Here is a 23,309-nt window from a genome sequence, read left to right as displayed (position 1 = left end):
ACCACAGACAAATAAACAGTTATATCCTCTCAGTCTACAATATATATAACAGGAAGAAATAATACAGTAGAATCAGCCACATAATTAAAAGTTGCACACAGGCTAACAGAAAAAAAAGATCTTTCTTTAAAGGTAAAACACTGACAAAATCTAGAAAATACCATCATAGTTATGGAATATGACTTAAGCTCAAGATAGAAGTACTATTCCCAGTTTGTGAGTCTATAATTCATACAATAGTCCTTTTTCTTTGTAATTAGTTTGTCAATGGCTGTACAGTCTTCTGTATATATCAACTTTGTGTTATAAGTCATGGTCCCCTGTATATTTCATCTTTTTAAGGCTGTACAGTCCCTCATTGACATCTTATTTTTGTTAAAAGCTGTACATTTCCCTATATATGTCCAAGTTTTTCTTTGATGACTGTATAGTCCCTGTAGATATCAAGGTTTTTGTTGGGAGTTGAATACGTCACTATTGAATACATCTTTTTGTTGAAAGCTGTACAGTCCCCTGTAGATAAAAGGTATTTGTTGAATGCAAAGCAGTCCCCTGTAATTATGAAATATTTGTTGAAAGCTATATCATCCCCTGTAGATACACATTTTTGTAAGGTATTTATGGATGGCAGTACAGTACCCTGTTCATATAAGACATTGTTGAAAATATTCCCGATCAACAATTTAACATACCTAGAGAAGACATCAGCACTAATTACACAACCAATAATATTACCAAGATGTGGCACATTGTTTACATATGGCAGTTCACTGGTAATAAGTATGTTTCTTTCACCCTCTTTTGGCAATCTGTAAATAAGAAAATGAACATGGTTGATTTGAATCAAATAATAACATAGATACATAATTAAGTGAAATTTTACAAGCTATATTTTCATTTTATTTCATCTTCATTCAAAAAAGATTGAAATCAATATGATGAAAAAGATGGGATATAGTCTATAAATCCATGGCAACAAATGCTAACATGCGCCTAACAGTATTATTATTGCTGTTCTCCAACCCACTCAGTTTTCAGCATGGAAAAAATTGGTAGTGGCTATTTTGCCGGCACTGATTAAAATATCTTAAAACTCAAGCCGGCAAAATAGGATATTTCTATTGAATTAAGATATTTTAATCAGAGCCATCAAAAAAGCAAATTGCAAAGGAGTATAGGTTCAGTACGACCCTTTTTTGGCCCCAAAATATAGCAGTTTTACAAAATTGTTAAAATGTAATCTTTTATTTATCTTTTGGAAAGTAGAATGCTTCTGCTCCATAAGTATGGGCTGTTTTTGACAATACAATGCACATATATCGGGTACTAGCATCATTAAGTCATGCTAAATTACTGAAATCTTCACAATTTTAGCATTTTAGTTAAATTTTAGACGGTTTCCGTCTTAAATGAATGTGGCCGCATTCGTGTTCATTCTTAATATTGAAATGTAAGTTGAATTTGATGATAATACATAAATATATAAAGGTTGAGGATGAACACGGATGCGCACACTTTCAGTTTTGACAAAAACCATCTGAAAAGTGACGTTTTTTGGCATATTTGATAGATTTTTCATATTTAAGCTTGAATCGGAGAGTTTTCAATGACTAAATCAGTTAAAATCCTTCACATTAACTACTTGAATCAACTGAAATAGACACTTAAGTGTTTAAAAAGTGTCCAAAATCTTTTGTCAGATGGACCGGAAATTTGAGGCCAAAATCGGCCATTACCTTTGCTATTTTACCAGCACTTATATATAGCCACTACCAAAGTTTATACCTCACTACAATTTCAAGAATTATCCTCAGCTTGTAGCTCAAGTATTTTTCATCAAAGTGCAAAAATGATATTGATTGTAGGAAGAATTTCATTCTAGTAATAAAATGAAATATTTTTACTATTACTTTTCCAACAGTCAATATATATTTTGTAAACCTAAAAGGCTTCATATGTACTTACATTGGATGTTTACGCTCCAGTGGTTTTGGATATTTACTCTTCCCAGAATTCCATGCATCTACAGCTGCTGCCAACTCTTCTTTTGTTACAGCTTTGTGTGATATTACCTATACAAAAATAAGTCAAATGCAAAAAGCTGTACAAATATTTGTTTGTTCAAATTATTACTATGGCTGATACTAAATATACCACTTTAAATATTAAAATTTTGCATTGAAAAGAAGATATCAAATTCATTTTGCAAGAAACTTCCAAAATAAAACACAGTTATTTGATGACAAAACAGGCGTCTTTGTTTGGCATAAACTGTTAGGTTGGTTGTAATTGGGTCTAAGTTCCATAGCTTCTGTAACAAAATGATATATAATATGGTTATCTACATATGTTGGCAAACAACAGTACCAAATGTGAAATATGTCTTCAAAATGGACTCTGAGGAGGTGAGTTCCTAAGGTTTTATTGTTACAATATTTAATAAGAGAAGAATGTCTCCATAGGACACAGATTGTAAATATATGGCAAATTCCGCATATTTTTCCAATTTATACAAGGACATGACAAGAGAAAGGCAAAAGTGACCTCAACAAAATTCAAACTTCACCTCAATCTAACCAATGTCAGGCCAACAAAAATATGATCTGACCGGTTCTGAGTCATCAAGCTATGGCAGGGTATAGCAAATCTGAAATCATGATGCCACATCATCAGGTTTTACAGAGAAGCTGAGCAAGATTATGCATAAGCAAGAAAGACTGATACAAATTGGTACCTGTATTTCCTCTGGTTCAGCTGCTTTCTCTACTGATGAGGAAGAGGCAGTGGTGCAGGTTGTGACAATAATGATTCCTAAAAAACAACAAAACTGGACTGCTTCACTTACAGTTTTTAGTAATAGTTGAGTTGTTCATTTTTTATCTGACCCTCTTTATAATCAAAGAGCAGATTGTTCTGACGGATATGATTGCCATTGTTTTCATTGATACATGCATTAGTATTATTTTCAAAAATAATTCAACTGCACGTGTAAAATGCTCGTAAAATGTAATTTACGTAATCTGAATAGTTATTCAACTTTAAAAATAGCCAATCCTCGATACAAGTGTATGAACAATGAACTTATTGTGTTTTATTTTTGTACTATCAGTTCCAAGTTTACTTTCCACAGCAGTCACTGAGAGTGAGAGAAGAGAAGGTATTTCACTTCGTACCTTATCAACTATTTTCCCACGTGAATTCTAGGTGGAACCCCATTCCTAACTCTTTAAATATTTAATTTCTTTTGGGTCAGTGGGCAAGACTCCTTTCCGTGCACATTCCTCTATTTAAATTGCGATCGGTTTTAATATAATATGAGGTCTCGACAGAACGAGTTAATTTTTCTCAACGTATCGTGGTTTGGCGGGAGACAACTCAAAGCATTAATATGGAAGACTCCATTTTGGCTGAAGGGGTGTTCTAGTTACACCTTCACATTGTGGACTACATTTATTTTAATTTAAATAATGCATATGATTTAAAATCATGCAACAACAATAACCCCCAATAGCAGACAGATGTAGAAAGGATCTCGTGAGTTTCAAATTAATCAATGCAGTAGGGAATCCAGAGCAACCATTCAATCTGATACTCCTTCAAGTCAAGAAAACTTGCGGGAATTTCTCGTTACATTGAAGACCTGTTGGTGACCTTCTGCTGTTGTTTTTTCTATGGTCGGGTTGTTGTCTCTTTGATACATTCCCCATTTCCTTTCTCAATTTTATACACATGCGCATAATTACCTAAATAAACCCTAGACTTTTCATGTAGCAAGGGCGTATATAAATTGTTAATTAAACGGCCTCCATTTCTTTATGGAAGTACAATATCAAAGATCAGTTTCGTAACGGTGACATTTCTTATATGACAGAAATAGATTTATCGAACGGAATAAACAAAAATAATATTTCAGTCAAATATTAAATCTAGAGTTTGTTCGTATTAAGTTTGTTCACAAACTTTTCAAAAATCACAGTTTTGGAGGGATGGGGGGTCGGGTTATGGTTTTTGGTACTTTTCATAGTCAATCTTTTCAATATTTCAACATAATCCTATGCTTCGATCGGCTTGCCGTTAAAAAATCGACCCCAACAGGGACAGTACTTTTGGTCAATTAAGTGAAAACAACAGATCATATTTTTGTTGGCCTGACATTGGTTAGATTGAGGTGAAGTTTGAATTTTGTTGAGGTCACTTTTGCCTTTCTCTTGTCATGTCCTTGTATAAATTGGAAAAATATGCGGAATTTGCCATATATTTACAATCTGTGTCCTATGGAGACATTCTTCTCTTATTAAATATTGTAACAATAAAACCTTAGGAACTCACCTCCTCAGAGTCCATTTTGAAGACATATTTCACATTTGGTACTGTTGTTTGCCAACATATGTAGATAACCATATTATATATCATTTTGTTACAGAAGCTATGGAACTTAGACCCAATTACAACCAACCTAACAGTTTATGCCAAACAAAGACGCCTGTTTTGTCATCAAATAACTGTGTTTTATTTTGGAAGTTTCTTGCAAAATGAATTTGATATCTTCTTTTCAATGCAAAATTTTAATATTTAAAGTGGTATATTTAGTATCAGCCATAGTAATAATTTGAACAAACAAATATTTGTACAGCTTTTTGCATTTGACTTATTTTTGTATAGGTAATATCACACAAAGCTGTAACAAAAGAAGAGTTGGCAGCAGCTGTAGATGCATGGAATTCTGGGAAGAGTAAATATCCAAAACCACTGGAGCGTAAACATCCAATGTAAGTACATATGAAGCCTTTTAGGTTTACAAAATATATATTGACTGTTGGAAAAGTAATAGTAAAAATATTTCATTTTAATACTAGAATGAAATTCTTCCTACAATCAATATCATTTTTGCACTTTGATGAAAAATACTTGAGCTACAAGCTGAGGATAATTCTTGAAATTGTAGTGAGGTATAAACTTTGGTAGTGGCTATATATAAGTGCTGGTAAAATAGCAAAGGTAATGGCCGATTTTGGCCTCAAATTTCCGGTCCATCTGACAAAAGATTTTGGACACTTTTTAAACACTTAAGTGTCTATTTCAGTTGATTCAAGTAGTTAATGTGAAGGATTTTAACTGATTTAGTCATTGAAAACTCTCCGATTCAAGCTTAAATATGAAAAATCTATCAAATATGCCAAAAAACGTCACTTTTCAGATGGTTTTTGTCAAAACTGAAAGTGTGCGCATCCGTGTTCATCCTCAACCTTTATATATTTATGTATTATCATCAAATTCAACTTACATTTCAATATTAAGAATGAACACGAATGCGGCCACATTCATTTAAGACGGAAACCGTCTAAAATTTAACTAAAATGCTAAAATTGTGAAGATTTCAGTAATTTAGCATGACTTAATGATGCTAGTACCCGATATATGTGCATTGTATTGTCAAAAACAGCCCATACTTATGGAGCAGAAGCATTCTACTTTCCAAAAGATAAATAAAAGATTACATTTTAACAATTTTGTAAAACTGCTATATTTTGGGGCCAAAAAAGGGTCGTACTGAACCTATACTCCTTTGCAATTTGCTTTTTTGATGGCTCTGATTAAAATATCTTAATTCAATAGAAATATCCTATTTTGCCGGCTTGAGTTTTAAGATATTTTAATCAGTGCCGGCAAAATAGCCACTACCAATTTTTTCCATGCTGAAAACTGAGTGGGTTGGAGAACAGCAATAATAATACTGTTAGGCGCATGTTAGCATTTGTTGCCATGGATTTATAGACTATATCCCATCTTTTTCATCATATTGATTTCAATCTTTTTTGAATGAAGATGAAATAAAATGAAAATATAGCTTGTAAAATTTCACTTAATTATGTATCTATGTTATTATTTGATTCAAATCAACCATGTTCATTTTCTTATTTACAGATTGCCAAAAGAGGGTGAAAGAAACATACTTATTACCAGTGAACTGCCATATGTAAACAATGTGCCACATCTTGGTAATATTATTGGTTGTGTAATTAGTGCTGATGTCTTCTCTAGGTATGTTAAATTGTTGATCGGGAATATTTTCAACAATGTCTTATATGAACAGGGTACTGTACTGCCATCCATAAATACCTTACAAAAATGTGTATCTACAGGGGATGATATAGCTTTCAACAAATATTTCATAATTACAGGGGACTGCTTTGCATTCAACAAATACCTTTTATCTACAGGGGACTGTACAGCTTTCAACAAAAAGATGTATTCAATAGTGACGTATTCAACTCCCAACAAAAACCTTGATATCTACAGGGACTATACAGTCATCAAAGAAAAACTTGGACATATATAGGGAAATGTACAGCTTTTAACAAAAATAAGATGTCAATGAGGGACTGTACAGCCTTAAAAAGATGAAATATACAGGGGACCATGACTTATAACACAAAGTTGATATATACAGAAGACTGTACAGCCATTGACAAACTAATTACAAAGAAAAAGGACTATTGTATGAATTATAGACTCACAAACTGGGAATAGTACTTCTATCTTGAGCTTAAGTCATATTCCATAACTATGATGGTATTTTCTAGATTTTGTCAGTGTTTTACCTTTAAAGAAAGATCTTTTTTTTCTGTTAGCCTGTGTGCAACTTTTAATTATGTGGCTGATTCTACTGTATTATTTCTTCCTGTTATATATATTGTAGACTGAGAGGATATAACTGTTTATTTGTCTGTGGTACAGATGAATATGGGACTGCTACAGAAACTAAGGCCATTGAGGAAAAGCTGACGCCACAACAGATCTGTGATAAATATAACAAGTTACATACAGAAATTTATGATTGGTTCAATTTTGATTGTGACTTTTTTGGCAGGACAACAATCAAAGAACAGACAAGGTAACATTGACGGGACGTTTCATTTGTAATTATACATCTTGCAGGTCCAAATAGAAGCTCAGATATGTTTCAGATCTATCTTGAAGATCCATTATCATAAAAATAGAAGTTCATTCTAGCGCTTTGGACAATGTCACATTGATCTGATGTTGCACACATAATAGAAGCAAATTTTTGAATAAGTTCTATCTCTTACACAGAAAATCATAAAAATAGAAGCATTTGGTCATCCTATTTGATACCTGATAATATAAGTGTCACATGGCAAAAGCACCTTTAGGTAGCAAAAACTTTTGCTGTCCTTTTACGCCAAAAAATTAAAATAACACTTTATGAATGTTAGACGTCCAAATCATGATTATGGATTTACCTACATCAGCAATGCTTAAAGCCAAATGTTTTGAAAGCCGCTGGTATATAAGAACTAACCAGGTTTTAATTTTTGTCGAGCCTGCAACGTAACTTTAGTTGCAGAAAGCTCGACATAGGGATACTGATCCGGCGGCGGCAGCTACGGAGGCGGCGGTGGCGTTAGCTAACTTCTTAAAAGGTTAATATTTTAGAAAGTGGAAGACCTGGATGCTTCATACTTTGTATATGGATGCCTCATGTTACAAATTTTCCGTCAGTCACATGTCCAATGTCCTTGACCTCATTTTCATTGTTCAGTGACTACTTGAAAAAAAAATTACAATTTTTTGTAATGTTAAATTCTCTCTTCTTAGAAGTAATAGGATAACTATATTTGGTATGTGCGTACCTTGCAAGGTCCTCATGCCCGTCAGACAGTTTTCACTCGACCTCGACCTCATTTCATGGATCAGTGAACAAGGTTAAGTTTTGATGGTCAAGTCCATATCTCAGATACTATAAGCAATAGGTCTAGTATATTTGGTGTATGGATGGACTGTAAGGTGTACATGTCCAACTGGCAGGTGTCATCTGACCTTGACCTCATTTTCATGGTTCAGTGGTTATAGTTAAGTTTTTGTGTTTTGGTCGGTTTTTCTTATACTGTATGCAATTGGTCTACTGTATTTCGTGTATGGAATAATTGTAAGGTGTACATGTCTGGCTGGTAGGTGTCATCTGACCTTGACCTCATTTTCATGTTTCACTGGCCATAGTTAAGTTTTTTGAGTTATGGTCTTTTTTTCTAATATATTTGGTGTATGGAAATATTTTATGATCTATATGTCAGTCGCGCAGGTTTTATTAGATCTTGACCTCATTTTCACATTGCTCAGTGTTAAAATTTTGTGTTTTGGTCTGTTTTTCTTAAACTATAAGCAATAGGTCAACTATATTTGTTGTATGGAAGAATTATTAGCTGTACATGTCTGCCTGGCATGGTTCATCTGACCTTGACCTCATTTGCATGGTTCATTGGTCAATGTTTAATTTTCTTGGTTAATGTTAAGTTTATGTGACAGGTGTAATAAAGCTTTATATTTAGGACTATCAACATAATATCAATGATTAGTAAAGAAGGCGAGACATTTCAGCGTGTGCACTCTTGTTTATCTTTCTAAGTTATAAAAAAATAAGTTACTGAAACATCCAGTTTTTGGAAAGTTTGCTATAGCTTGCTATAGCAATAAACTTTCTTAAGGCATCGGCCTTAACTTCCGGTGAGACAGACTATCTTACTTTAGAATGTGTGTCCTAGCTTGAAGATAATGTAGTACTGGTGTTTGAAAACTAATAATAGAAAGATGCTTTTGAAACTTTGAGCTCTTCTATTTTGATAGCATACAGCTTGAATTAAAATGTACTGAATTTTCATCGTTTAATCAAATAATTAAACTTCGTTTTGAAAATGGCAACCACAAATATTACTACGAAACGAGACGGCAGTTTCTAGGTTATGCTTTTATCGGTATTCTTCAGACATGCGTCAAATCCATATATGTGTGCCTCCAAACAGGAGTACTATAATCCCGGTTTCAAAGGTTTCCTACCTTCCTGCGGTTGAAGAGAAAATTAATACCGTGTTTAAATATTTCATGAATGAAGATTTTTCAATGCTGACTACGATTTTTACAAATGTTTAATAAACAAGTAAGAGCCAGAGAGAATCGAAAGTATCATGGTATTTCATCTCGCCCCACAACAAACTCGGCCTTTTACATATTCTGCATTAGAAAATTGGACTATAACAAAATTCGTTCTTATACTACTTGCAATTAAGACTCCTACACAAAGTTTTAGCTCAGTTCTTATTATTTTTCTTCTTGTGGTCTATTTAGGTGTATTGTCAGGGGCCAATAGAAGGGATGAATTAACTATAGAACCCTTTGGGATTTTTTTTTTTATTTTCAAATGACTATAACTTGAAAACAGTAAGTGACAGACACACATGGTTTTCAGTAATGATCACAGGACCATAAATCAAATAAAATTTTGGTTGAGTTCATGGGGTCACCCCACCCAACCCCTCATGTTTGAGAACTGAAAAACAGTCAAGATCCCCACCCCTAAAACATACTCTTATACGGTACAATAAAACAAATCAATTGAAATAAAAGGACAGTCCCCTGGGGTCACTCGCACCCCCTTGTTGTTTGAGAACTTGTTAACAGTTGAGATCCCCACCCATAAACCATATTATATATTTTTGTATGGGACAATGGAATAAATAAAATGAAATATAGAGGACCTCCAGAGGGTTAGCCACCCCACCCCTTTCTTTTTGAAAACTTGTAAACGGTCGAGATCCCCACCCCTAAACCATATATATTTTTGTATGTGGCAACAAAACAAATCAAATGAAATAAAGTGAGAGTCCCTTTGGGTCAGTCCCACCCCCTCATGTTTGAGAACTTGGAAATGGTCGAGATCCCCACCCCCTAAACCATATATATTGTACTGGATAATAAAACAAATCAAATGAAATAGAAGGCGAGTTTTCAGGGGTCACTCCCACCCCCTTGTTGTACGAGAACTTGTAAACGGTTGCGATCTCCACCCATAAACCATCTATATTTTTGTGTGGGACAATCAAATAAATCAAATGAAATATAGAAGAAGTCCACAGGGGTGACCCCCCCCCCTTCTTTTTGAAAACTTGTAAACGGTTGAGATCCCCACCCTAAACCATATATATTCTTTTATGGGGCAACAAAACAAATCAAATGAAATATAGTGGGAGTCCCTCTGGGTCATCCCCACCCCCTCATGTTTGAGAACTTGTTAACGATTGAGATCCCCACCCCTTAACCATATATATTCTTGTAGTGGACAATTAAACGAATAAAATGAAATATAAGGAGAGTCCCTCGGTGTCACCCCACCCCATCCTGTTTTGAGAACTTGTAAACAATCAAGATCCACCCCTTCTTTTCGAAACTTGAAAACTGTTGAAATCCAGACACTGAAATCACATATATTCTTGTACGGAATAATAAAACAAATCAGATGAAATAAAAGGCTAGTCACCTAGGGTCACTCTTACCCCTACCTCCTGCCTGTTCTAGAACTTGTAAACTTTCTAGATCCCCACCCCTAAATCATGAATATTACTGTACATGATTTCAAGAAGATTTGAATGACATACAGGTATAATACCTAGACGTCACTTGTGAATATCACTTTACTAGACCAGACCAAATTGTATTGGACTTTGCTCAATGTCAGGCGACCGAGGGAATGACTAATTTTGAGAGCTTTGTTTGGGCAGAGACTTCGTAGCAGCAACCTGTTACAATTACTTCTTGTATAAAGTTGGGTTTTTTTTAAGTAGGAAAAAAAGGTAACCACGCAATCTACACATTTACAATCTATTTGAAATATTACAATCTATGGTTGCAAATTTTTCACAGGTGCTATCCAGCACTTTGATTTTCTACAGTATAAACTATTGAATATGGACGTATAATTTTGATAACAAATTACTGATTCTCAGAAGCCATAGAGAAAGGTTGAAGATTTTTAAACCCATAAAATTAAAAAAAAAACTATCAAGTCTATAAACTTTTAAAACTGTAATAAAACAACGATACTGGTCTGCTAAATATTGTGTTATGAAGTTGCTTTGTAAGTTTTTTATTGAAACAATTATTGATAAAACAATACATTTTTAGTTTCAGTATAGCACAAGATATATTCTGGAAGTTATACAATCAAGGATTTATATTGAAAGACAGCATTGATCAACTTCATTGTACAGCTTGTGATAGGTAGGTTACTTTGGATTACTCATTATTTGTGAGATACCCATTTTTATGGATTTCAAGGGTAAAGGTTAACAATGATTGTTCAACTAATTACAAATTTTCTATAGGATTGAATTCAGACTTTGGTAAAACCATTAAAATCAAATATCAGCAAAAGTACAAAAACACTTATTATATTTTTTTTTAAATTAATTAGACTCTTTTGTAAATTTGCTAATATATATTTTGATCTAAAAGCTGTCACACAAATACAGAAGACAATATTGTTCACGATGTTTCATATTTGTACAAAATTTTGCCTTTCATTTCGAATGAAAAGCTTGTCAGGATTTATATAAAAAAACTATTGATGAAAATGTTTTATATTTGTATGTTCTCTCTAGAAGATTTACACACGTTTGTTTCTGCTGTGGAAAATTAATCAATGCCGTAGATCTACGCAACCCGAAGTGTAAACTATGTTAAGCTACACCTGTCATCAAAAGTACACAACATGTATTCCTAGATTTACCTAAGGTAAAGCTATCTCAGTCATCAAAAGTACACAACATTTATTCTTAGATTTACCCAAGGTAAAGATACATCAGTCATCAAAAGTACACAACATGTATTCTTAGATTTACCCAAGGTAAAGATACCTTAGTCATCAAAAGTACACAACATTTATTCTAAGTATTACCCAAGGTAAATTAAAGCTATCTCAATCTTCAAAAGTACACAACATGTATTCCTAGATTTACCCAAGATAAAGCTACATCATTCATCAAAAGTACACAACATTTACAGGTGCTATAAACAGTTTCGTATAAAAAACTTGGGGTTATAAACCCCTGTTTATTTACTCAATTGGTGAGAAAGTATCATGTTTTTTGTATTTGATTGTAAAAATCAGTTAATCAGCTTTCAATTAAAACAGATTGAATGATTGAAATAATTTTGAAAATTATATTAAATATACATGTTTTGAGGGGAAACAACACTGTAAACATCCTGTTATTTGGCAAAGAAAATTGAAAACTTATTTACAGCCACTGTAGCTCTTTTCGGAGCAGGAGACTGTACCCTGAAACAAGATGTTTTTGAAAGGCCAGGTAAAACCCTATAAATTTCATACAGTTTTGATTATGAAAAATGTGCATGGATCATGTCTTCATGGCTGTGCACATGACCTGGTTTCAAGTTTTTTATGTTAATATTAGACCTTTTTTTCCCCATGTTCATTGGATGGAATGTTTTTAATATATTAAAAGTACACATTATTTTTATTTCATTATAAACTAGAGAACATTCTGATTCCAGCGATATCTAGTTTTATACAAGTACCTTTATAAATCAGTCCACCACTAAGGGTCACTTATGCATGGTCCCTCAAAATGTGACGTCATAGAAAAAAACTTTTGATTGCACCCTTAGATTTACCCAAGGTAAAGCTATCTCAGTCATGAAAAGTACACAACATGTATTCTTAGATTTACCCAAGGTAAATTAAATCTATCTCAATCTTCAAAAGTACACAACAATTATACTTAGATTTACCCAAGGTAAAGCTATCTCAGTCATCTAAAGTACACAACATTTACTCTTAGATTTACCCAAGGTAAAGCTATCTCAGTCATGAAAAGTACACAACATTTATTCTTCGATTTACCCAAGGTAAATTAAAGCTATCTCAATCTTCAAAAGTACACAACATTTATTCTTAGATTTACCCAAGGTAAAGCTACATCTGTCATGAAAAGTACACAACATTTATTCTTAGATTAACCCACACTAAAACTGTCTCAGTTGCCAAAAAGTACACAACATTTATTCTTAGATGTACACAATGTAAAGCTATCTCAGTCATCAAAAGTACACAATATTTATTCTTAGATGTGCACAAGGTAAAGCTACATCAGAAATCAATCTACATACTGTAAACCAAAGTTATATTTCTGAGATACTTTCTTTTGCGCTATGCCCTTTCTAGCTAACTTCACAGGGATTTATTTTCATGATAGTCTTATTTTTTTAGGAATTTATGTTAGGACATCTGGGTTTTACTAATTCCCGACAATTCACCTTCACTCTATTTTTCTTCTCGCTCAAGTAGTGAATAAAAAAAAAATTGCTTGGGAAGATAAGTTAGTTGACATTATTCAGAATTCATTTGAATTTTACATATAATGAACAAGTCATTTTTAGGCAGTTAAGCTGCCTTATGCGAGAACCCTAGATTTGTGTTCTACCCAATAAATGCTGAAATATGTGCCATTGTTATTATCTAGCTGGATGTTATGTTATTTATAACTAATTGGACATTTTTTTCATACTTTTAATTCTTGATTACAAAAAATATGACCAGAAAAACCTTAAATGATCGTCGATTTATCCAAAATTTTTGAAGTTACACATAGGAAGAAGGGCATATTAGGAATCTTTATGTAGTTTATTATCCCCCGAGATTTTGGCTAAGCTGTCAAAGAACAAATGTATGAAATGTTTAAAAAATCTCTAAAGACAAGTAGTTTAGATTTCCCAAATGGCAAAAGTCGTAGGAATATTGTGTGTCGTCAATACGTAGTTAACTACGTCAGTAGTCTTAAAATAAGTTCCACTGTTCATGCTGTTGATGGCTATTTTAAATTATAAGACGAAATGTTTGTATCTTTTCAATTTAGAGGCAGGGGTTCAAATTAGCGGTTGTCCGAGGTCTGCGACCTTCCACTTTTGCAGTCGGACTTTCGACATGGTTACTAGCTATGCTCGACATGCCCGACTTGAGAGAAATCTTGAGAGGAAATAAAAAAATAACTTTGCAAAGTCTCCTAATAAACGATCTCAAAACTTGTTTTTAGCATTATTATTCATGACAGCGATGTTCATTTTGTTCAACCGCTAGCTTTATACAGAAAATGTGTAAATTCGAGTAGAATCGTATCTGACAAAAACAACATTGAAAACAAAATGGCTGACATGAGAAGAAAATTACAATATCGGATCCGATTCTAGAAGCGGATATGGGTAATTCCGGGTTTTGGCGATCAACTTTTAAAAAAATCAGACAGATGACAAAATACATCTTTGCATGGTAAATAAATATAAACACTACAATTGAAAACCAAAAGATATATGTAAAAGAATGAAAAAACAGAAAATATTTTGTACTGAAATTTAAAATTACTTTTTGACAAATTTTAATGTCAAAAATCCAATACAATTTGAGTCTTTGTGACAGCTGGGAACAGTATATCTAACATGGTCCTGGTGACAGTATAATTTTTTTTTCATCAGTAATACATGTTGGTAAAGCAAGTTAGATGCTTTTAAAGAGTAAACATATTACTGCAATATCAATGGGTATTTTTCCCCTCAATTTTGATGGGTCAGTTAAAATAGCTGGAAGTTTCTTATTTTACACATATAGTGCAACTAGATTATATGATACCTGAATGTAAGCAAATCATATGATATGTATGTGGAGTCCTTTGGGGCACTCTACCCCCTCCTGTTTGATAACTTTGAAACGGATGAGATCCCCACCTCTCAACCATATACATTCATGTATGGGACTATATAACTAATCAAATGAAATATAGGTGAAGTCCCTAGGGTCACCCACCACCTCCTGCTTTAGAACTTGGAAACAGTCGAGATCCCCACCCTCAACCATATTTATTCATGTATGGGACAATATAACAAATCAAATGAAGTACAGGGGGAGTCCCTGGGGTCACCGCACCCCTCCTGTTTGGGAACTTTGAAACAGTCGAGATCCCCATCCCTAAACCATATTTATTCATATATGGGACAATATAATAAATCAAATAAAATATAGGGGGAGTCCTTGAAGGTCATCCCACCCCTCCTGTTTGAGAACTTGAAAACGGTTGAGATCCCCACCCATAAACCGTATATATTCAATGTTAGGGATGTCAACGAGTACTCGAATACTCGGGTACTCGATCGGAAGGCCGAGTACTCGAGTACAGTTTTAGTACTCGGATACTCGTTTGCTAGTTATACATCTTGAGATATTTATCTTCACATTTCTACTCACTTTAGTTCCGTTGAAATATCCCCTGCGTAATACTAAATAAAATTAATTAACAACATAAATATGTTTATCCTGAGGATACTACCTATTATAGTAGTTTCAGCAATGTCCTTTCCTTCCGAGGAAATGTATTCATGTACACTACTGGTAACAAAAAATAAAAAAGTCGAACAGTCTTTAGTTTGAAATTATTGACCATATCTTATTTCTAAACAAGAACAAAGTCAAAGTGACCTGGATGAACCCCATGCAGCTGATTAGAGACATTTTCAACGGTGTTTGTACACGGATAAATACTTTCTTGGATTAATAATTAACTTATCACAAGCCGTAAAAACTTACCTTTGTTTGTTAATCAAGACATGTAAATTAATTTAATTACTCTGTATTTGAAACTTAACTATTGTTGTTTAATTTACAATTTAAAGATAGGCGAATTACGACAGCGACATTCAGACCCAAAAAGATAAATTCAGGCAAACGATAGTGCAAAAAAACATAACACAGAAAAAGTAAGACTGAGCAACACGAAAAAGCACTAGTAATTTGAAACCCAATATTGTTTTTGACAAATTAATGAACAAGTCGTATTATAATACCAACTCCTCAGGAACAGATGAAAAATATATTGTCTACTTTGTCGGACTTTATACGCAAATATTGTAGGCGAGTTTGGTCCGACCGTACGCGTATGGTCGGGGTAATTACCACTCTGTTACCGCTTACTTTTAATACTTCTAAACTCTCCATATGTAATGACCGTTAGACGCTATAGTATAGGTAATTTTATTATTATGTTATAATAAAAATATTAGCTAAATCAAAATTAGAAGTTTCACATAGTTAATTTTACTTACTTGTCAAAACTTTAATAAACACATTTTATACCGATGGTCATTACCGATTTGTTATTACGAGTGAATGGCAATATGTCGCCTTAAAAAAAATAATTCCAAAAATGTCTTAATGAACTGTTACACAAGAAGTCACTGGAAAGTGACACATATAAAAAAAAAGAAGAAGATGTGGTATGATTGCCAATGAGACAACTGTCCATAAGAGACCAAAATGACACAGACATTAACAACTATAGGTCACGTACGGCCTTCAGCAAGGTTTATTTAAGTTGTCTTGTGAATATGATGAATTGCATTCATGTTACGATATTTGAGATCTAGAGCTTCTTAAAAACACCGCAGACATATCGGAATGGCCCAAGACCTCGGTATCACGGCACACAGCTACAATAGGCTAGCTTTTCACTCGCAAACAACCAATACTTGCAAATGCCAAAAAAAAAAGCTATGATACCATTTGGAAGTGAATGTCACCCCAAGCTTACACGCAAGAATGTATTTAGCGATGACAACTATGGCATCAATATATAATTTTTAAGTAGTATTTGAATTATTTGTATTATTGAAACTTCAATAATGTAATTTAAAAAAAATATACCTATATGGTCCAAATACGCATATGGTCCGGCCCGTTAATAACCAAACGAGTATTATACTCATATGGTCCGACCATACGCGTACGGTCGGACCATACGCGTATGGTCGGACCATATGAGTATACGCATATGGTCATGACCATACGCGTATGGTCCAAATACTCATATGGTCCGGGACATATATATTCAACGGATTTGAACAAAATACTAACATGAACGTTAGTTTATTATGAAATTTCAATTCAAATTCTGTTTGCTTGTTTTAATAGTTTAACATTATAGCATCTACATACTTGTACTATGGTACGGTTTTGAAAATTGTATTCATTGTGTTGACCAACTATCCTACACGTCTTGATTCATTCACATTATAGATCACATTTCAAAAGCACATTATCGGTTTGCGTTCTCAAACTTCGGGATAAAATGTAAATGAATCCGGAGTCGAAACATTTAATGTAGACCGTTTGACATTCGAATTCAACTATTATACTTTCCTGAGTATCAGTGAGATGCTTTCTATTTACTATTTCGTGCGCTAAAATACTACTTGCATGCAATACTGTTAAATTCACTCGTGAAAGCTTAATGTTCGTTTTTGTCATCTAATTACAGGACACGACAGAAAGAGCTTTACATGTGACTTTCAAGCACGGCCATCATTACTGACGGTATTCTGACCTCGAGTTGTTTCTATTTTATTTCTTTTTTGAGTCACTGTTCTATTATAAACTTTGACCTGTTCGAAAAGCCAAGGATTGTCTACCCAAAGAATAGATTCCTTAAATTTGTAATGCACATGTATTTAGCCTTTTAACTTTTTTTCATTCGAGCGTCACTGATGCTTTTCTTGTACACATTAACTCGTGTCTGGCGAACATCATTTTAATTCTGGTATCTTTTTATATCTACATATACCTTTTTATATACATTGGTTATTTCGAAAGTGTGTAAAGGTATTCATAAACTTCTGAATTAAGAAATTCTTTGGCAAAACTAAGTTTCCCTGTATAATGTTTGAATTGATTTAAGTAAAATCAGGAAATCCTTAACATTTGAGATGTTTTATAAGAGGTCCCAATCAATTGCATGCCACAGGTTTCACCGCATACAACATCCACCATGAGAACAAAATATAAAGATATGATAGATGAAATAAATGCATCCAGAATTCTAGATTATAAAGCAAACTGAGTGCATAAATTTATATTGCGATAGGTGTGTGCAATTTGCATAAATCATCCGGTTAGTAGAAATTAGGATTTGCCAAAGAGTTATAATCGGAAACATTATGTACATTCCCAAGTAATAAATAAAATAGTCGAGCTTTAACATAACTATTCAAATAGAAGCTGTAAATATATACTTTCAACTGACTTCTTCTATTCACAGTCAATTATTTCAATTCAAAAGCAAATACAAATTCAGCAACAATCTTTTGGTGACCCGGCAGTCAGTGTTTTAGGTTCATGTATTGCTTTTCTTTTTTTAAAGAAAGCAACTTGTTTATTTTATTGAAAATTGGTTCAGGAACACGTACACAAACAATGATTGCTATTATGATAGGTTATTTGTAGAAACGGCGATCGGTAGTTCATTGTTTGACTGACACAAAAAAAAAACAGAGGATCAAGCTATGTTTACAGTACGTTTGTTTTTCTTAATATGTTTATAAATAGTATAAATAACATAAATACTGCATCCAACTAAAATCTTAACTTTTCAATAGACGTTTAAGATTCTTCCGAGTACTCGCGAGTACCCGAGTATGAAATTTCCGATCTTTTGACATCCCTAATATTCGTGTATAGGACAATATAACAAATCAAATGAATTATAGGGGGAGTCCCTAGGGTCACTGCACCCTCCTGTTTGAGAACTTGGAAACAGTCAAGATCCTCACCCCTTAACCACATATACTCATGTATGGGACTAAATAAAATATCAAATAAATTATAGGGGGAGTCCCTGCGGTCACCCCACCCCTCTTGTTGTTTGAGAACTTGGAAACAGTCGAGATCCCCACCTTTAAATAAAACCATATATTTTCATGTATGGGACAAAATAACTAATCAAATGAAATATAGGGACTGTCCTTAGGGGCACCCTACCCAATCCTGTTTGATAACTTGGAAACAGATGAAATCCCCACCCCTCAACCATATGTATTCATGTATTGGACAATATAACAAATTAAATGAAATATAGGGGAAGTCACTGGGGTTCCCCACCCCCTCCTGTTTGAAAACTTGATAACGGTCGAGATCCCCACCCCTAAACCATATATATTCATGTATAGGAAAATATAAAAAATCAAATGAAAAATAGGGGTAGTCCCTAGGGTCACCCCACACCCTCTTGTGTGTGTTTTGAGAACTTGTAAAAGTTTGAGATACCAACTCCTAAACCATATTCATTCCTGTTTGTCATTTCAAAAAGATTGAATGACATACAAGGTCAATCTCATAGGCGTCACATATGCATATCACTCTGCTAGACCTAACACCTGTCAGTTTATTCCAAACTTAAACATCATGGACTTGGGGTGAAGGTGGGAGGCATTTACATTTACTATGGACAGGTGAGTCAGACCTCACCATTGATCCCTGTGGTAGTAAACATTTGTCTGATTTGTGTCTCATAACTTTTGTACTGTAGATATATATATACGTTGCTATTGAAAATATTTATGTTTGCCTTGGTTTTTGGTTAACTGCCTACAGTGCTTACAGCACTTTGATTCTTTTGGCTTTTAGCAAAACAATAAAAAAAGGCAATTGATGTTTATATTTCATTGATTTCATTATACTGTATATATTTTTCAAAGGAAGTAAATATAGAATAAAGAAAAACATGTTTTTGCCACTGACCTTGTTGAGGTGAAATAAATGTAAGCACAATTTAAACATAATTTTGCAACTACTGATAATTTATTACTTTTTGAAAAATAATAAGATCATCTTTTTTTTTTAGATTGAACCACAGCTGCAGAAACATCTAGACAAAGTATTCAAATCAGGCAAATGGACAAATAATGCCAAAGTAATTACAAGCTATTGGATACGAGATGGACTAAAGCCCAGATGTATCATCAGAGATCTAAAATGGGGAACACAAGTACCATTGTCAGGGTACACTGATAAGGTAAATACTCCCCCTTGTTGTAATTGTTTTCTGTGGGTCTCATTAAGAGGATATGTAATGGTCTCCAGTTGTCAATCCTTCTGTCTTAAGCTCATACATGTTCAGGGACCATTTGACTTAAAGCATTCATATGTGATCAACTATTTGTCAATGTGATGTTTTATCAGTTATATTTGACAATTTGTACAGGAGTTATTGAACTTTGCCCATTATTGTTTTAATATTGTAACAATAACACCTTTTATCATATACTTAGCATTAATATGATAGCTTTTGCATATGTGTAACGAACGGAAGTACACAAGCCATAATTACCCACCCAGGCTGATAACCCATATCAGCCCTGTCTGATAACCCATATCAGGGGCGTCTCGTGCAAAAACCCATAACAGTGCTTCTCGTGCAAGTTACTTCCGGTGTTTCCGGTATCGGTTGTTTATTTTTCCATTGTGACGTCAGATATTGATGACGTTAAAATTTACGGGACCTTTTGTTGGGATAGTTTAGTACTTGCTAACAAATGCCATTGGCAATTATGAATCATTTTATAGTACAACAAACATGGAGTAATAATGATCATGAAACTCTTCCAAATATTCAATGTTTCAAAATGCCTCTTTAGGAAATGTAACCATACAATGTACATATATATGGAGGTAGTGATGCTGTTGGTTGACAATTATAGCATATTGGACTTATAACTTAACTTCTTTATAAAGTTTTTGACTGTTTTAGTTGTTGCATTTGGGTGTTTTTTTTTTTGCCTTACATAAAACTATTGTCGGAAGTATATGATAAAGCGATTAATACATGGCCTTTTCCATATCAGCCTGGGTATCATCCCTCGACCCATATCAGCGCCTCAACTCCGTCTCGGGCTGATATGGGCGTCTCGGGATGATACCCAGGCTGATATGGAAAAGGCCATGTATTAATCTCTATGTAATGAAACTTCTTTGAGTCCATTTTACAGAAAGCTCTAATACTTGGTAGGATTGTTTGCCATCATGCATATGTGAAGTTGAACACATTGTACCACCATTTTTAGTAATATGACTGTCCATTTTTATGCCCCATTTATGGGCATTATGTTTTCTGATCTGTGCATTCGTCTGTTGGTTCGTTCGTCTGTCCGTCCGTCTTCTGTCCGTTCGTCCCGTTTCAGGTTAAAGTTTTTGGTCCAGGTAGTTTTTGATGAAGTTGAAGTCCGATCAACTTGAAACTTAGTAAACATGTTCCCTATGATATGATCTTTCTAGTTTTACTGCCAAATTAGTGGGGCATTTGTGTACTTGGTACACATTCTTGTTTCAAATATTGTGACACATCATCTATAATCAACCACCTGTTTACCTAATACTTGTTGAAGGGGTATCATTTGTTAGTGTTTTTGATGAAGTTGAAGTCCAATCAACTTGAATCTTAGTACACATGTTCCCCGTGATATGATCTTTTTAATTTTAATGCCAAATTAGAGTTTTGACCCCAATTTCACGGTTCACTGAACATAGAAAATAATAATGCGAGTGGGGCATTCGTATACTATGGACACATTCTTGTTTTATGTATTTGAAAATAGTTATAAAAAGCTTTTGGTAAAAAAAACTTTTTTTAAAACAGGTTTTATGCATGAAGATTCCTACATACAGGTAAACATATATTTGACCTTGACAGGAGTTTTATGTAAAAGGATTCTTTCTTTTCACAGTTGCTGTATGTATGAAAAAGACCTATATGTATGTATAATTGTCCTTTTTGACAGGTGTTCTATGTATGGTTTGATGCACCCATTTGATATATTTCAATAACAGCCAATTACACAGAGCATTGGGAGCAATGGTGGAATAATCCAGACAAGGTAGTACTCTATAAAGTTAGAGGACCAGTCTATTCGTCTTTATGAGCCATGTATAAACCAGGAAATGAACTACCGCACAGTTTTAATACTGATGTCAGATAACTATCATTAAGAGATGGATATACTTTAATGAATGTAATGTTTCTAGATCTTCTTCATCAGAAAAAGTTGAAGACAAAAAACCTGGGAAGCTAAAATATAAATTCATTTGTGAGCAATCAAAACAAAAAGGACCAAATAGGAAGTCCAAAACCATTGAAGATTAGTTATTGTGATGGAATAGCAACATTCAGTACAAAATCAATTTATAAAATTAAGATTCAGCTCATTAATAATTGTTGAGCAAAGTGGCAGAAAGCTTGACATAGGGACAGTGATCCGGCGACCTATATTATTGAATATGCATATTAAGATAAGAAATTATGATATTTTATTTTTGTATAATATATTTTGTATTTTATTCTTTGTTTTCAGGTTGATATGTATAATTTCCTTGGTAAAGACAATGTTCCATTCCATTCTGTCATATTCCCGTGTACAATGCTAGGAGCTAACGATAACTACACAGTTGTCAAACACATGATAGCAACAGGTAATTACACATGATAGCTATAGGTAGTTATACATGACTGAAACAGGTAATTATACCCCCGCTTTAAAAAAGGGGGTATACTGTTTTACCTCTGTCTGTCCTTCCGTCAGTCCGTCAGTCCGTCAGTCCGTCGATCCGTCAGTCAGTCCGTCCGTCCAATGAATATTCCGCTTTAAAAAAAGGGGGTATACTGTTTTACCTCTGTCTGTCCTTCCGTCAGTCCGTCAGTCTGTCAGTCAGTCCGTCCGTCCCATGAATATTTTTCGTCGCATTTTTCTCAGGAACTACAATACAAGGATTTCTGAAATTTGGTTTCAGGGTTTATCGAAGACAGCTATACCGTGTGATGCGTTTTCAGATTGATCACTTGACAACTTCCCGTTTACCGAACACTTGTATGATTTTACACATGATAGCCAAGTTGAAAATGTTCGTCTCATTCTTCTCAGGAACTACAATACAAGGATTTCTGAAATTTGGTTTCAGGATTTATATAAGTCAGCTATACCGTGTGATGCGTTTTCAGATTCATCACTCGACAACTTCCTGTTTACCGAACACTTGCATATTTTTACACTATTAATATTATCCACTTGCGGCGGGGGTATCATCAGTGGGCAGTAGCTTGCAGTTTCACTTGTTATACTTGATAGGTAATTATACATGATAGCTACAGGTAAATACACATGATAACTACAGGTAATTACACATGATAGCTACAGGTAGTTGCTACTTTACTTAAAGGTGCCTCCTTATTCCAAAAGATTTGAAAGCCCTGTTCTATAATATTGAAAATCGTGCATTATAGATATAGAAAATCTGACAAAGGCAGAAATGTTCAGAAGGTCAAAATTTATATATAGCTTGTTGTTCAATTGACCAAATTGTTGGATAATTATTGTTTAAAGATGGCCTTGAAATGTGTAAAACCTTTTAGGTGATAAATAATTATATTTCCTCTATAACTAGATGTAAAATTAACAGATAAGATTATGGAAAAAGTTTCAAACATTTGAAGGATAAGAATGAATCCAAAAGAAAATTAAAAGATGAGGTTGTGAAGACAGTTTGTAACATATGAAGAATAAGATAAAGACAAAAGAAAAATTAACAGATCAGGTTTTGAAAACAGTTTGGAATATATGAAGGATAAAAT

At 33.8% G+C, this 23,309-nt stretch overlaps 1 protein-coding gene across 1 annotated transcript in view; it reads left to right on the top strand.

The window, feature by feature from the left end:
* The first annotated feature begins 2,390 nt into the window (after positions 1-2,390).
* The window catches only part of LOC134692371 (methionine--tRNA ligase, cytoplasmic-like), a 49,571-nt gene continuing 28,652 nt past the window's right edge, over positions 2,391-23,309 (top strand). The window contains 11 exon segments of the mRNA XM_063552822.1: positions 2,391-2,405; positions 3,110-3,157; positions 4,663-4,769; positions 5,926-6,042; positions 6,585-6,593; positions 6,701-6,895; positions 10,984-11,073; positions 11,454-11,586; positions 19,533-19,703; positions 21,466-21,561; positions 22,036-22,153. Coding sequence (XP_063408892.1) covers positions 2,391-2,405; positions 3,110-3,157; positions 4,663-4,769; positions 5,926-6,042; positions 6,585-6,593; positions 6,701-6,895; positions 10,984-11,073; positions 11,454-11,586; positions 19,533-19,703; positions 21,466-21,561; positions 22,036-22,153 — 1,099 coding nt within the window.

The sequence above is a fragment of the Mytilus trossulus genome, chromosome 12, assembly GCF_036588685.1.
Source record: "Mytilus trossulus isolate FHL-02 chromosome 12, PNRI_Mtr1.1.1.hap1, whole genome shotgun sequence".
In the NCBI taxonomy this organism is placed as follows: domain Eukaryota; kingdom Metazoa; phylum Mollusca; class Bivalvia; order Mytilida; family Mytilidae; genus Mytilus; species Mytilus trossulus.
The sequence above is the reverse complement of the archived record's forward strand: the minus strand, read 5'-3'. Positions and strand labels throughout refer to the sequence as shown.